Here is a 17,593-nt window from a genome sequence, read left to right on the forward strand (position 1 = left end):
ATGGGGGAGATACTAAATGAATATTTTGCATCAGTATTTACTGTGGAAAAGGATAAGGAGATATAGACTGTAGGGAAATAGATGGTGACATCTTGCAAAATGTCCAGATGACAGAGGAGAAAGTGCTGGATGTCTTGAAACGGTTAAAAGTGTATAAATCCCCAGGACCTGGTCAGGTGTACCCGAGAACTCTGGGGAAGCTAGAGAAGTGATTGCTGGGCCTCTTGCTGAGATATTTGTATCATCGATTGTCACAGGTGAGGTGACAGAAGACTGTAGGATGGCAAACGTGGTGCCACTGTTTAAGAAGGGCGGTAAAGACAAGTCAGGGAACTATTGACTGGTGAGCCTGATCTCAGTGGTGGGCAAGTTGTTGGAGGGAATCCTGAGGGACAGGATGTACATGTATTTGGAAAGGCAAGGACTGATTCGGGATAGTCATCATGGCTTTGTGCGCAGGAAATCATGTCTCACAAACTTGATTGAGTTTTTTGAATAAGTAACAAAGAAGATTGAGGGCAGAGCAGTAGATGTGATCTATATGGACTTCAGTAAGGCGTTCGACAAGGTTCCCCATGGGAGACTGATTAGCAAGGTTAGATCTCATGGAATACAGGGAGAACTAGCCATTTGGATACAGAACTGGCTCAAAGGTAGAAGACAGAGGGTGGTGGTGGAGGGTTGCTTTTCATACTGGAGGCCTGTGACCAGTGGAGTGCCACAAGAATCGGGGCTGGACCCTCTACTCTTTGTCATTTACAATAATGAGTTGGATGCGAGCATAAGAGGTACAGTTAGTAAGTTTGCAGATGACACCAAAATTGGAGGTGTAGTGGACAGTGAAGAGGGTTACCTCAGATTATAACAGGATCTTGACCAGATGGGCCAATGGGCTGAGAAGTGGCAGATGGAGATTAATTCAGATAAATGTGAGGTGCTGCATTTTGGGAAAGCAAATCTTAGCAGGACTTATACACTTAATGGTAAGGTCCCAGGGAGTGTTGCTGAACAAAGAGACCTTGGAGTGCAGGTTCATAGCTCCTTGAAAGTGGAGTCACAGGTAGATAGGATAGTGAAGAAGGCGTTTGGTATGCTTTCCTTTATTGGTCAGAGTATTGAGTACAGGAGTTGGGAGGTCATGTTGCGACTGTACAGGACATTGGTTGGGCCATTGTTGGAATATTGCGTGCAATTCTGGTCTCCTTCCTATCAGAAAGATGCTGTGAAACCTGAAAGTGTTCAGAAAAGATTTACAAGGATGTTGCCGGGGTTGGAGGATCTTAGCTACAGGGAGAGGCTGAACAGGCTGGGGCTGTTTTCCCTGGAGCGTCAGGGGCTGAGGGGGACCTTAAAGAGGTTTACAAAATTATGAGGGGCATGGATTGGATAAATAGACAAAGTCTTTTCCCTGGGGTCGGGGAGTCCAGAACTAGAGGGCATAGGTTTAGGGTGAGAGGGGAAAGATATAAAAGAGACCTAAGGGGCAACTTTTTCATGCAGAGGGTGGTACGTGTATGGAATGAGCTGCCAGAGGATGTGGTGGATGCTGGTTCAATTGCAACATTTAAGAGGCATTTGGATTGGTATATGAATAGGAAGAGTTTGGAGGGATATCGGCCGGGTGCTGGCAGATGGGACTAGACTCGGATGGGATTTCTGGTCGGCATGGACGGGTTGGACCGAAGGGTCTGTTTCCATGCTGTACATCTCTATGACTCTAATTGAACAGATTTTTTTTTCAGTCTTCATTATAAAGCATACAAGTACTATAAACTGTTGTAAAACAGGAAATGGAAAGTAAAAACGATCTCAAGAAAATTACTATCACCAGCGAAGTGATATTGAGTGAATTGTTGGAGCTGCGGATTATTAAGTACCTGAGTTGGTTTTCATCTTTTTTAAATTTGTTTTTTTTAGATTAGATTCCCTACAGGGTGGAAACAGGCCCTTCAGCCCAACAACTCCACACTGACCCTCCGAAGAGTAACCCACCCAGACTCATTTCCCTCTGACTACTGTGCCTAACACTATAGGCAATTTAGCATGGCCAATTCACCTGACCTGCACATCTTTGGGCTGTGGGAGGAAACCAGAGCATCTGGAAGGAACCCACCTAGACACGGGGAGAATGTGTAAACTCCACACAGACAGTCACCCGAGGCTGGAATCAAACCTGGGACCCTGGTGCTGTGAGGCAGCAGTGCTAACCACTGAGCCACCGTGCCACCCCTTGTTCATGGGATGTGAGTGCCACTGATTCAGCCAGCATTTCTTGCCTTACCCTAATTGCCCAACAATAGTCTACAGTCAACCACCGCCCATTCGGCACGTCATTAGGGAGGGAGATTTGTCATCCCTGTCTGGTCTAGCCTTACGTGGGACTCCAGATTGATTGTTATGTTGTAACCCAAGAAACCATGTCAAAGCGACGCCAAATGGCCTTCTTTGCCTTCAATGGTGTCAAGCTTCTTGTGTGCTGTTGGACATGTACTCATCCAAATAAGTGGGGAGTATTCCATCACACTCCTGACGTGTAGATGGTGGACAGGTTTTGGGAAATCAGAAGGGGAGTTATTCCCTGCAGGATTCCTACCCTCTAACCTGTTCTTGAAGCTACAGTATGTATATGACTCGTCCAGTTCAGTTTCTGCTTAATGTTAACACCTCTTATGCCGATAGTGGATGTTTGTGACAGTAATGCCACTGAATTTAAAGAAGCGATGGTTAGGTTCTCTCTTGTTGGAGATGATAACTGCCTGGTACCTGTGTGGCTAGACTGATACCTGACTTGCTACTTGTCAATCCAAGTTGGGGGATTATTTATGGACAACTTCAAAATCTGAGGATTAATTAATGCTGCTGAAGATTGTGCATTCATCAGCAAACATTGCACTTCCAACATTACAATAGAAGGAATTGATGAAACAGATGAAGATGATTGGGCCTAGGACTTGACCTTGAAGAATTCATGCAAACATGTATTGGAGCTGAGACAACTGACCTCTAACAACCATAGCTACCTTCATTTGTGCTAGGTAAGACTCCTGATTCCCATTGACTGCAGTTTTGCTATAGATCGTCTTGATTCCACATTTCATTCAAGGTGGTCTTGATGTCAAGAGCAATCACTCTTACTTCTTTCCTAGAATACAGCTTTTCTGTTCATGTTTGAAAAATGGCTGTAATGAGGTCAGGAGCTGAATGGCCCTGATAGAACCTAACCTGAATGTCAGTGAGTAGGTTATTGCCAAGCAAATGCTGTTCGACAAGACTGTTGATGTCACGTTTTATCACTTTACTGACAATAAAGATTATACTAGAGGTGGTTAGTGGCCAGTTTGAAATTCTTCTGCTTTGTCTTCAGGACATTCCTGGGAAGTTCACCACATTGTTGAGTAAATTCCAATATGTAGTTGGACAGGAACAATTTGGCTTGGTGAAACACGTTCTAAGGCTCCAGTACAATTGCTGAAATGTTGTCATGGCCCATAGCCATTGAAGCTTAAATACCTCCAACAATTTCTGCACATCATATGGAGCGACTTAAATTGGCTGAAGGCTAGCATCTGTGGCACAGGGTATGTTTGGAGGAGGACACTAAGATGGGTCATCCGCTTGGCACTTCTTGCTGAGGATTCTTGCAATTGCTTCAACCTTATCTTGTGCACTGAAGTGTTGGGCTCCCGCATCATTAAGGATTGAGATATTTATGCAGACTTCTCCTTCAGTATGTTGTTTGTTGTCCACTGCTATTAACAACTGGATATGGCAGGACTACAGTTCTTTGATCTGATCTGTTGGTTGTGGAATCGCCTCGTCTTGTCTTTCGCTGATTATGCTGTTTAGCACAAAACAGTCCTGTTTTGTGCCTTCAGCAGGTTCTCAACTTATTTTTAGGTATGTTTGTGCTGCACCTGCCATGCCATCATGCACCTTTTGTTGAACCAGAGTTCCTAATTTCACGGTAATTGTCAATGGGGGTTTTGCCAGACCATGAGGTTGCAGATTATGTTGGAGTACAATTCTGCTGCTGCCGATCACCCTAAGCATCTCATAAAAGCTCAAATGCGAGTTGCTAGATCTGTTGACGTCTATTCCATTTTTAGCTGTGGTGGTGTCACACAATATGATGGAGGATATCCTCAAATGTAAAGGTGGAATTTCATTTCCAGAAGGACTGTACTGTGGTCACTTCCACTTTTGTTGTCATCAAAATACACTGCAGCAGACAGTCTGGTAAGGATGAGATCAAATATGTTTTCTCCTCTTGTTGGTTCCCTCACCAGCTCCCACAGAACTAGTCTAGTAGCCTTGTCATTTAGGACTTGACCAGCTTGGTGAATAGTGGTGCTACCAACCACTGTTAGTGATGGACAGACAAGTTCCCCAACAGAGTAATTCTGTGCCCTTGGTCCTCTCAGTGCTTCCTTCAAGTGGTGCTCAACATGGAGGAGCACCAATTCATCAGCCAAGGGGGATACAGTATATCATAATCAACAGTAAGTCATCCTGCCCATGCTTAACCAAATGCCATGAGTCCTTATGGGGGTCAGAGACAATACTGAGGACTCCCGGGGCAACTAGCAACTATATTGACTGTATACTACTGTGCCAGTCTGTCCTGCTGATGGGTGAAAGAGTTGGTGTTGTCTGGCACACAGTATGGTGTGATTCTGGGAGTATGACTATATCAGGCTGTTGCTTCATTAATCAATGAGACAGCACTCCCAATTTTGACATTAGGCCCTAGATGTCAGCAAGGAAGATAATGCAGGGTCGACAGGGCTCAGTGTGCTGTTACCGTTTCCAGTGCCTAGGTCACGCCAGGTGGTCTGTCTAGTTTCATTCCTTTTTTGAGGCATTTAACAGTTGGCTTGCTAGGCCATTTCAAAGGGCATTTAAGAGTTAACCATTGTGCTAATACCTGTCTTGTTTTCAGAGATAAGGTTGGATATGCTCGGCTCATATTTACTTGAGTTTAGAAAGAATAAAAGGTAATTTGATTGAAACATATAAGATCTTAAGGAGGATCTTAGAGAGGATGACTTTACAGGGTCCACAGTTGTCATTTTGTTTGCAGTGATTTTTCCATTGCCTTCGTCAATGCTGGGTTATCCATCTGTATTAATTTCTTTTTTGAGACTTCTGAGCAGTTAGAAACAACTGAGTGACCTTGCTAGGACATTTCGGAGGGCAGTTAAAAATCAACTGCATTGCTGTGGATCTGGAGTCACATGCAGGCCAGACCAGGTGAATTGGAAGACTGGCCAAGTGAATGTGGCAGATCTCCATAGAACACAAGTGAATTTGATGGGTTTTTAACAATAATCAACAATGCTTTCATGTTCATCATTGGATATTCAACTCCAAATTCCTTTTAAATTTAAATTCCACCATCTAGCATGGTGAGATTTGAAACCAAGTTCCCAGAGCATTACTAAGTTGTTTGGATTACTAGTTTACAACAGTACCACCATGCCATCAGCTTCCCACACAGCCACTTACAGCTAAAGCTCACTGAGATTGATTTCAGGGACAACACCATTACCAGATGAGGGAAGAACGATAAGAATGGGATGTAATTATTGCAATGTAGAAAACAGAGTGACAATCTATATGACAATAAATGAAATCTGCACAAGCACAGCAGGGTGAAATTTGGAAAGATGATTCCCCTGGCTCTGATCTCCATAGGCAAGCAAAACATTCTCACCATAAAAGATAGACAAATCACAACTGAGTTAAAGGTTTTAATTCTCTTGAGAAAATGGAAATGCGAGTGTTTGGGATTGTCCCACTCACAAGTAATGAAGATACAAGATGGAAACGCAAACAAGTAACTGTCTTCACCAAAGCATTCTAGTTTAAGTGTACTCTTTACAGATTTGGAGCTCCTCTAACTATCCTTCCAATTCTTTTCTGCCTTATTTCCAATACGGTGAGTGTTTTTTGTTCACCCAGGAAACAAATAGTTAATAATTCAATAAAGTCACTAACCAAATTATTATTAAGTTAAAGTGATATAGTTGGGCAGGTGTTGTACCATAACTGCAGATGTGAGAGTTTCCAGAGAGCATTTAAATCCCAAATGACCATATCTGTGCAAGCATCTAATTGTTGAATAACTTTGGCTAATATTGTTGAGCTGCATGAATGTAAATAGCTTGACCTTGTTTGGAATTGCAAAGCTGATATTAAGTGAAACTTAATGCAACTAGTAGTAACAGTATATGTGATGTATGAGTTTGACCTCCCACACAGAGTAGTTGTTTCCACAATTCCAAATAAATTCTGTCTGAATTGTCTAAGTAACTTATTTTCTTCCTTGTTCAGTATGATTAATGTCAATGATTCATAGAGATGATAAACTGCGATCTCCTGTTGAAGCATGTTACCTACCTTAATGTGCCACAATATGCACCAGCAACAAAGAGTCCAGAAACTCCTGGCACCTGATTCAAAGTTTCAACTACCAGTAATGGCATCAGCTTTGAAAAAATACAGAATTAAAAATAAACAAATTAAGAAAGAACCATTACATTTATATTACAGTTTGTGGTTGCTTTTATGATTATTCTACATTTGGTAAGAATTAATTTATCTAAGTAGTTTTGGGAAAATTTTGAAATTGGGAGAGATTTGTCAATTTAGTGCACCTGCCACATTCTAGAACTACACATCATGTCTCAGCTTATAATCTTCTGGTCATTAAAATTAATAAAGCTGTAGATATGCATTTGCTCCGAGTGGAAAATCTTCTTTCATTTGCTAATGTTATTTAGAAAAACATTTATCAACATAAAATTGTTTCTCCTTTTATACTCCTCGCTACATTAAGCGTTGGAGCTCAAAAGATTCTTATTTTCTGAACAATGGATGCCAAGACTGCCGAAACAAAAAATAATTAGCTGCTCGGACTTTGATACAGATCATACATTTAAAAGTACTTTTCAGTAAACCTATTCAGACATGTTATGAATGACTTCTGTGACAGTCAAAACTTGAATCAAACCCTTCAGGTGCTGCAACAGGACCATTACCACTACACCGCAAGAACCCTTAAAGTTAATTAGCCTGCTTGGACATATTCCTATGGCCATCAGTTCTAAGAAAGGAGTTGAACTCATACCTGCTGGCCCAGGGAACAGTCACTACCATGTGCCACAAGACTCTTCTCAAGACCAGAAACTGGATGTTAACTTAATTTTCCCTGACAACTGTATCAACAGCAAAAAGACCATCCTACATGCAAAGTATTTGATACCTGTTAAGTACTAGAATGTTTCCTAATACCTAAAACAAAAGCAACCATGGCTGTTGTACCAGCTGTATAGATGGAAGGTTGCAGACCTTCAATGGCAATTCTCCACACAAACACAGTATGTTGCAATAATGGTATTATGAACATTTTTGTGGAAAACATTCAGTAACATATCTGCAGATTCCCAGATTATACAGAAGAATGAACCTGCACTCAGCAACATTCACTCAGCAGGCAAAATCCTAAGTGCACTTCATCTTGACAGAGAATTCTGATGTAGAAGAGACTTCCAACTAGTATTTCTAGTTTTTTTTAATTCATTCATGGGATGTGTAAGTTACTGGCTAGCCAGCATTTATTGCCTGTCCCTAGTTGCCCTTGTGAAGGCGGTGGTGAGCTGACTTCTTGAACTGCTGCAGCCCACATTCTGTAGGTTGGCCCACATTGTCCTTAGGAAGGGAATTCCAGGATTTTGACCCAACGACAGTGAAGGAGGTTTGCACATTGAATCAAAGTGAGTTGGAAGCAGGTAAAGGTGTCATGCTAGGTCACGTGTAGACCTCAGGGAGCAGGATTTGCAAAGTAATCAATCTGAGCCTGTCAATGGAAAGAACATGACAAGGCAATTCACAAATTAAATCTTGACCTAATCTCAAGATGGGAGGGTGCCATTCCAAGTTCCAATTCTTTCCCAAGACAAATTTTGTTTTTGTCCTTTTGTTGGGGGAGGGGGTTTGCAACAGTGCACATCATAACCAACAACCTCTTTATTTATATAGCACCTTGAAAGTTATGAAACTTCGCAAGGAATTTCAGAGGAGCATTGTAGGACAAAGAATGTACTAAACCAATGAGAAGGTATTGAGAGAGAGTAACCAAAACCTTGGTCAAAGCTACACATTAAGGAGTATCTTCAAGGAGGAAATGAATGTAGAAAGATGTGAACAGGGAGTTTCAAAATTAGAATTGCGGGAAACTAGAAAAGTGACTAATGGGCCCCTTGCTGAGATATTTGTATCATCGATAGCCATGGGTGAGGTGCCAGAAGACTAGAGGGTGGCTAATGTGTTTCCACAATTTAAGAAAGGTGGTAAGAAAAAGCCAGAAAATTACAGACCGGCGAGCCTGGCATCAGTGATGGGTGAGTTATTGAAGGGAACTCTGAGGGACAGGATCTACATGCATTTGGAAAGGCAGTAACTGATTAGGGATAGTCAACATGGCTTTATGCATGAGAAGTCTTGTCTCACTGACTTGATTGAATGTTTTGAACAAGCAACAAAGAAGACTGATGAAGTAGAGCGATTGTCTTCATGGATTTCAGCAAAGCATTTGTCAAGGTTCCACATGGTAGTCTGGTGAGGAAGGTTAGATCACATGGAATCCATTTGGATACAAAATTGATTTGAAAGTAGGAGATAGAGGCTGGTGAGAGAGGGTTGTTTTTCAGGCTGGAGGCATGTGACCAGCAGTGTGCCACAAGGTTAGGTGCTGGGTCCACTGCTTTTTGTCACTTACATATATAAATGATTTAGATGTAATATAAGAGGAAGGTGTAGTAATTTTGCAGATGACACCAACATTGGTGGCATAGTGGAAAGTGAAGAAGATTATCTCAGAGTACATAGGGACCTTAATCAGATGGGCCAACAGGTCAAAGAGTGGCAGGTGGAGTTTCATTTAGATAAATGTGTGGTTGTTACTTTTTGGTAAGGCAAATCAGGGCATGATTTATGCATTTAATGGTTGGTTCCTGAGGAGTGTTGCTGAACTTGGAGTGCTAGTTCATAGTTCCTTGAAGGTGGAGTCACAGGTAGACAGGGTAGTGAAAAAGGCATTTGGCCCACTTGCCTTTATTGGTTAGTGCATTGTGTGTAGGGGTCAGGATGTCATGTTGCGGCTGTACAGAACATTGGCTAGGCCACTTTTGGAATACAGTAGCACCTCGACATACGAACGGCTCCGTTCACGAACAAATCGGTTTACGAACAGGATTGTACGTAAAAGTTTGCTTCAATGTACGTACAAAGTCAAGGTACAAGCAAAGGTACGAACGCAAAAAGCCTGTGTGCGACCACGTGGTTTCATTGTTCTGCTTTGCTACGCGCTTGTTGAATGCAAAAGCTCTCGTGCCCTGTGTGATCTCATTCAGTTCATCTTTGGCGTGTACACTGTGAACAGCATTCGTTGCTAAGCCCAGGTATTCTTTCACTATCTGAACTATGGGAAAAATTGATTCAGTTCGCGAACTTTTCGGTTCGCGAACTGGGTCCCAAAACAGATTAAGTTCGTAAATTGAGGTGCTACTATACTGTGTTTAATTCTGTTCTCCCTGCTTTAGGAAAGGTGTTGTGAAACTGGAAAGGGTGCAGAGAAGATTTACAAGGATGTTGCTGGGGTTGGAGGGTTTGAGCTGTTTGGAGAGGCTGAATAGGCTGAGGCTATTTTGCTTTGAGTGTCAGAGATTAAGAGGTGACCTTGTAAAGATTTATAAAATCATGTGCAGCATGGATAGGGTGAATAGCCAAGGTATTTTTCCCTAGTTAGGGGAATTCCAAAACCAGAGAGCATAGGTTTAGGGTGAAAGGGGTAAGACATAAAAGGCATCTGAATGGGGACATGAATCAGAAGGATTTATTGGGATGTGGGCCAAATGCTGGCAAATGGGACTAGATTAATTTAAGATATCTGGTCAGCATGGACAAGTTGGACTGAAGGATCTGTTTCATGCTGTACAACTCTATGACTCTAGAAGCTTTGACAATTGATGACACAACACAAATAGTGGAGAGTTTAGAAATAACGAAGCAAAATAAACAGTGTTAAGAGGAGTACAGATATCTCAAGAATGTGAAGTTGGAAGAAATTCCAGACTGGGTGAGGAGGCCTTGGAAGATTGAGAATACAAGGATGTGCATTTTAAAATGAAGATGGTACAAATGTGCATGGTACAAATGTAGTTCAGTGACCACAGGGGTGCGATGGGAGTGGGACGATGTGGGAATTAAGACCCAGGCAGCAGAGGTTTAGATGACCTCACATTTAATCAGAATAGAATATAGGAGACCATTAAGAGTGCATGATCAAGTACCTTGGAAAATTTCATTACATCCATTACATATAAGATGTTATTGTAGGTTTGGGCATAGCTGTTGTTTGATAGCAGTACACAAGTTCTTTATCCTGTGAAGAAATGTGATCTTGCAGTGGCACCCTGTCATGTTGAGACCACATCAGGCTGAAGATCTAATTAATAAAATTTACTGTGATATTCTCACCTTTGGCAAGCCCAAAAACAAATTAAATTGATTCTGGTGCAGATCTTGCTCACTCACATCCATGTGTGACCCACCATGAAGTCTTGACCTGCTTCTACCCATCTTGATTGAATTTACAGAAACTCTTCTTCAAAGTGTTACATCAAATGCTAGTTCAATTTAGAAGTATAAGGTAAAGTCACCAGAGCCCAATCAGACCAGATGGCTGCTCTCTCATTGCAGAGAAACAACTAGTAGTGATTTAACCTGAGGGTCACTTGATGCTTCAAGTGAGGGGAGAGGTTGAGAAGGAATGTCCTTTATAGTAACCTCAGCCAGTATGGGAATTGAACTTTGTATTGCAAATCAGTAATCCAGCCAACTGATCTAACCAACCAATTCTCCATCCATCTCAGTACACTACTCTAACGCCACGTGTTTTAATTTTACAGACTGATATTTTTGATTCTCTGACCTGACAATAATCTATCCAGTACTACTTTTAAAATGTTCAACGACCCTACAGATAGAATAAGAGAATCCCTAAAGTACAGGTAGAAGTCATTTAGCCCATCAAGTCTGCACCAACCCTCTAAACAGCAACTCACCCTTTTCCCACACTTATCACAGTTAACCCACCTAGCCTGCACATCCCTGAAAGCTACAGGGCAATTTAGCATGGCCAATCCACCTAACCATCACATCTTTGGATTGTGGGAGGAAAGTCACACATACATAGGAAGAATGTGCAAATTCCACACAGAAAGTCAGCCAAGGCTGGAATCAACCTGGATCCTTAGCACTGTAAGGTAGCAGTGCTAACCACTGTACCATGCCACCGTAAGGAGGTGTGATTTAGAATTTGATCACAGATGAAATTTGGATGGTCTCAATTTTAATGGCAAAGTGGTCCACAAGCACAATGTAGGAACAAGTTACTGAAGATGCTGGAATCTGTACTGAAAACAAATACAGGATATCACAGCTGGTCAGACTTGAAACGTTAGCTTCCTCTCTCTCTATGGATGCTCTGATCCACCGTGATCTGCAGCATTTGTTGTTTTAGAACATAGGAAAGTACAGCACAGAGCAGGCCCTTTGGCCCATGATGTTGTGCCGAGATTTAATCCTAATTTAAAATATAGAACTTAACCTCCGCACCCCTCAACTCACTGCTATCCATGTGCATGTCCAGCAGTCACTTAAATGTCTCCAATGACTTTGCTTCCCCCACCACAGCTGGCAACGCAGTCCATGCATTCACAACTCTCTGTGTAAAGAACCTACCTCTAACATCTCCTTTATACCTTCCTCCTAATATCTTCAAACTATGACTTCTCGTACCAGTCAATCCTGCCCTGGGGAAAAGTCTCTGGCTATTAACTCTATCTATTCCTCTCATTATTTTGTACGCCTTGATCAGGTCTCCTCTCTCCCTTCTTCTCTCCAGAGAGAAAGGTCCAAGCTTATTCAATGTTTCTTCATAAGGCAAGCTCTCCAGCCCAGGCAGCATCCTGGTAAACCTTCTTTGTACCCTCTTCAAAGCCTCTGTATCTTTCCTATAGTAGGGTGACCAGAACTGGACACAATATTCCAAGTGTGGTCTCACCAGGGACTTGTAGAGCTGCAGCAAAACCTCGTGGCTCTTAAACTCATTAATGAAAGCCAAGACACCATATGCTTTCTTAACAATCCTATCCACTTGAGTGGCAACTTTGAGGGATCTATGTACTTGCACACCCAGATCCCTCTGTTCCTCCACACAGCCAAGAATCCTGTCTTTAATCCTATATTCAAAATTCGAGTTCGACCTTCCAAAACGCATCACTTTGCATTTATCCAGGTTGAACTCCATCTGTCATTTCTCAGCCCAGCTCTGCATCTTGTCTATGTTACGCTGCAGCTTTCAGTGGCCCTCTATACTATCGACGACACCTCCAACCTTTGTGTCATTGGCAAATTTACTAACCCACTCCTCAACCTCCTCATCCAAGTCATTTACAAAAACTACAAAGAGCAGAGGCCCAAGAACAGAGCCTGCGGGACCCCACTCAACACTGACCTCCAGGCAGAATACTTTCCATCCACAATCACTCTCTGCCTTCTGTCAGCCAGCCAATTCTGAATCCAGATAGCCAAATCTCCCTGCATCCCATACTTCCTGACTTTATGAATGAGCCTACCATGGGGAACCCTATCAAATGCCTTGCTGAAGTCCATATACACCACATCCACTGCTCGACCATTGTCGACCTGTCTTGAAACCTCCTCAAAGAACTCAATAAGGTTTGTGAGGCTTGATCTGCCTCTCACAAAGCCATGCTGACTGCCTTTAATCACACTGTGCTTTGTCAAATAGTCATAAATCCTATCCCTCAGAATTCTTTCCAAAACTTTGCTGACCACAGACGTAAGACTGACTGGTCTGTTTTCAGATCTATAAGCACATTGCAGTTGTTTTGAGGAGGGCAAAGAATGGGAGAAAAGTGGTTTAAGAAGACAATGCAGAAAATAATCCGGGGGACCTTTTTGAATTTAAAGATGATCACGAAGTAATTATCAATTTGGCAGTGAAGGAAAAAAAACAAATAACTCTCAGTCTGCTCCAGCCAAATCTAATGATGAATGGCAAAATGTGTTTTCCATCACATACAGTACTTTCAAGTATACATTGTGAGATTCTCGAACTTGACACCAATATTTGGCTGTAAATAACCTTCAGGGTTTAAATGAGACTTGATCTGAAAGTTGAAAGCCAGTCATGCCAAGAAATAAATAACATTATCAACTTTTGCTCTGATTAGGGAATGTAACCTTTGTCAATTATATTATATGTGCTGCAGGGAATTGCAAAGAAAGGCTTAAAATCTTTATGGAGATCTAAGCACACACAATCATCCCTTAAAATGACGCTATATTTCAGTTTTTGAATATATCTGCAGAATATTGTAAGTTTGTCCATGATATAAGGCTACCCTATCATTCTGGATACCATTGACCCCTTGTTAACCATTCCTATTCATATAAAAGTGTCCACAACAATAAAGCTTCTGACTGTTAAATGTCATCCAAACCCTGAACAATCCTGAAAATGAAGGACTTCAACCATTTTATTTCGAGCTATATCACAAGTCTACAAGCTATTTCTAAATGAAAAATCAACATACAAGATTAAACCAATCCCTATGCATAAACTTATATAACAACGCTTCTTTCACATCAGTTGGACTTAGTAAAGCAAACATGGCAAGTGCTATAAAGAGAACAACCAGGATAGGAGAAAGTAAAAATTTTATTGGGGCATGAGCAGTGAGAAGTGATTGAGCATGTCAACTACTGCTAAATTTGGGGTGTACAAAGTTAAAAATCACATAACACCAGGTTATAGTCCAACAGGTTTAATTGGAAGCACTAGCTTTCGGAGCACTGCTCCTTCATCAGGTGACAACCACCTAAGCCTATGCCCTCTAGTTCTGAACTCTCCCACCCCAGAGAAAAGATTTTGTCTATGTCCCTCATGATTTTATAAAACTCTGTAAGGTTACCCCTCAGCCTCTGACGCACCAGGGAAAACAGCCCAATCATATTCAACCTATCCCTATAGCTCAAATCCCCCAATCCTGGCAACATCCTTGTAAATCTTTTCTGAACCCTTTCAAGTTTCACAACATCCTTCTGATAGGAAGGAGACAAGAATTGCACGCAATATTTCAGAAGTGGCCTAACCAATGTCCAGTACAGCCGCAACATGACCTCCCAACTCCTGTACTCAATACTCTGACCAATAAAGGAAAACATACCAAATGCCTTCTTCACTATCCTATCTACCTGTGACTCTACTTTCGAGGAGCTATGAACCTGCACTCCAAGGTCTCTTTGTTCAGCAACACTCCCTAGGACCTTACCATTAGGTTGCTGTGGGTCTGGAGTCACATGCGGTCCGGACCAGGTAGGAACAGTAGTTTACTTCCCTAAAGGGCATGAGTGAACCAGATGGGTTTTTCCAGACATTCAGCAATCATTATATTTCTACAAAACTTGTAATAAATCTAATTTTCTACAATCCTTCAAAACTTAAGTCCTCCAAGAAATATTAAGTATCAAGTGCCTTTGTAACAGAATCAGTAATAATTCATAGTCACCACTGTTGACACTAGCATCATTGTCCAGATTTATTAATTGAATTTAAATCCCAATAGCTGCATGGTGGGATTTGAATCCATGATCCCAGAGCATTTACATGGACCTCTGTATTGCTGGTTCAATGACATTGATACCATGTTATTGACTACCTAAAGATATCAAAATCCACCACACACATATATTCTGTATTCTCACTACACTCAGTGCTTCTTTCAACTAGTGTTCTGCATGTAGGAATCCAAATTTGTCAGCTGAGGGAGGGTAGTTAGTAGTTACAATTAGTATATTTATGTATTTGTATTTATTTGAACTAATGGCATGAGACTCCATGGGACCTGTAGTCAATATTGTGATTTGTCAACTGTATACTTCTGTGTCACCATTCTGGTGAGTCTTCCTGTCAGTAAGACAGGTTTTGCAAGGTGGTTCATTCAATTTTATTCTTATCCAACACTTCTGAAGCTTTTTGATGAAAATAAATGGTTTGCTAAGCCATCGCAGAAGGTCAACCGTGTTGCAATGGGTCTGGAGTCACACACAGGCCAGAATAGACAAATTTACTTCCTTGAAGGGCATTAGTGAACAAGGTTGGTTTTTAATATGTAGGAGCAAATTACTGCAGATGCTGGAATCTGTACTAAAAACAACGAATGCTGGAGATTACAGCAGGTCAGACAGCATCCATGGAAAGAAAGAAAGCTAATATTTGGAGTCTAGATGACTCTTCATCAGTCATCTAGACTCGAAATGTTAGCTTGCTTTCTCTCCATGGATTGTGTCTGACCTGCTGTGATCTCCAGCATTTGTTGACTTTTAACATGATCCATTTGTTTCCTTATTATCATTACTGACACCAATATTTTATTCCAAATTCTCCAATGGAATTTACAATTTGCCCAGATTCATTGGTGGAATTTGAACTCCTGTCTCTGGCCTCTTGATTGCAAATCTGCTAAATTACCACTGTGATATTGTGCTGTAGTATCCTTATTTTACCTATGAAAATGCATTACCTCACACCCATTAAATTAATGTTAAGTTGCCAATTTCTTGCCCATTTTGCAAGTTGATTAATGTTTTTCTGCATTTTGGCATAATCTTCCTCTGAACATTCAGCATCCCCTAATACAGCACTATCAGCAAATTTCAAAATTCTACTTTTAGTTCCCAAACACTACTACATACAATTTGTCATTACATGTATTCACCTTTCATTCATACTAAATAGACTGTGAATTAAACATAAAAAATCACATTTCCAACATTGGGTGCATTTTTGTGGTCTTTTTATTTAAGGAAGGGTAGAGGGTGTTCAAAGGAAATTTATTTAATTGATATTTGTAGTGAGTGGGTTGTTTTATAAGGACAGTTTGGACAAATTGGATTGTTTCTACTGGAATTCAGAGAAGGTTGGTTGAAGAGATTGACCCTGAATGGTCTTGACAAGGTGTAAGTCCAGAACTGGAGGATACTATTTTAAAATGTGCACTCAACCTTTTGAATAAAAACAAGAAGTTTTTTCTCTCTCAGCAGGTTGGGTAACTTTGGGACTCTTCTTCCTAGAAGGTGGTGGAAGCAGGGTCATTGAATATTTAAAAGTAAAGTTAGACAGATTCTTGTCAGGTCACAGTCAAAGTTTATTGGGGTAAATGGGAGTGTGAAATTCAAATCACAACACAAACAGATCATGATTGTTGAATGATGAAGTAGACTCAAGAAGCGAAATGGTCGGCTTCAGCTGCTAATACACATGTTCGTTGGATTTTCTGTCTTGTTTGCTATCCATGCCATTAACTGTCCACTGGGTTTATTAATGTTCTGGCAATAGTGATAAGTCCACAAGGCAGGACAATATCAAAGGCTTTTTGAACATCCGATATATTGCACAACCTACATTATCCATATCTTCTCTTCATGTTACTTCTTAAAAGAGTTAAATAAACTTGGAGTCAAGCATGATCTTCAGTTTTAAAATCTATATAATCAACTTTTTTTTATTTTTGTTTTCTAGATGTATTTCTGCAACATTTTTTGAGGAGTTGAAGAGTGTGGTGCTGGAAAAGCACAGCTGGTCAGGTATCATCTAAGGAGCAGGAGAGTCAACGTTTCAAGCATAAGCTCTTCATCAGGAATGTTGGGGGACCACGTTAATCCTGTGTGGTTGGAGGGTCCTAAGGCGGAAGATAAGACATTCTTCCTCAAGGCATTGGGTGGCTAGAGTTTGACGGCGGAGGAGGCCCAGGACTTGCATGTCCTTGGTGGAGTGGGAGGAGGAGTTAAAGTGTTCAGCCACAGATCGATGGGGTTGTTTAGTGCAAGTGTCCCAGATACATTCTCTGAAACGCTCCGCAAGTTGGCGTCCTGTCTCCCAAATATAGGGGAGACACAGTAGATGAAATGTGTGGAAGTACAACATTTCCTTGCCACCGCAAGAAGTGCAAAACCTGCACCCACACCTCTAGCCTCAACTTCGTCCAAGGCCCCAAAGGATCCTTCCACAATTGCTCTCAATGTGATCTCCTCTACACTGGGGAGACAGGACGCCAACTTGCAGAACGTTTCAGAGAACATCTCTAGGAGACACACACTTAACAACCCCATCGCCCTGTGGCTGAACACTTTACCTCCCCCTCCCAATTCGCCAAGGTCATGCAAATCCTGGGCATCCTCCACTATCAAACTCTAGCCACCTGACACCTGGAGGAAGAATGCCTCATCTTCCTCCTTGGGACCCTCCAACGACATGGCATCAATGTGGATTTCACCAGTTTCCTCATTTCCCCTCCCCCACCCTATCCCAGATTCAACCCTCTAACTTGACACTGTCCTCTTGAATAGTCCTACCTGTCCATCTTCCTTCCCACCTATCCGTTCCACCCTCCTCTCTGACCTATCGCCTTCACCCCTATCTTAATCTACCTATCACATTCCC

The 17,593-nt window shown here is 41.6% G+C and overlaps 1 protein-coding gene across 1 annotated transcript in view; it reads right to left on the reverse strand.

Annotated features, from left to right (window-relative positions):
- Positions 1-17,593, reverse strand: part of LOC140463782 (sodium-coupled monocarboxylate transporter 1-like) — a 195,248-nt gene that overhangs the window by 37,508 nt on the left and 140,147 nt on the right. The window contains exon 9 of the mRNA XM_072558091.1: positions 6,400-6,488. Within this exon, the coding sequence (XP_072414192.1) occupies positions 6,400-6,488 (89 nt within the window). The remainder of the gene's footprint in view (positions 1-6,399; positions 6,489-17,593) is intronic.

Source organism: Chiloscyllium punctatum, chromosome 39, assembly GCF_047496795.1.
Source record: "Chiloscyllium punctatum isolate Juve2018m chromosome 39, sChiPun1.3, whole genome shotgun sequence".
Lineage (NCBI taxonomy): Eukaryota > Metazoa > Chordata > Chondrichthyes > Orectolobiformes > Hemiscylliidae > Chiloscyllium > Chiloscyllium punctatum.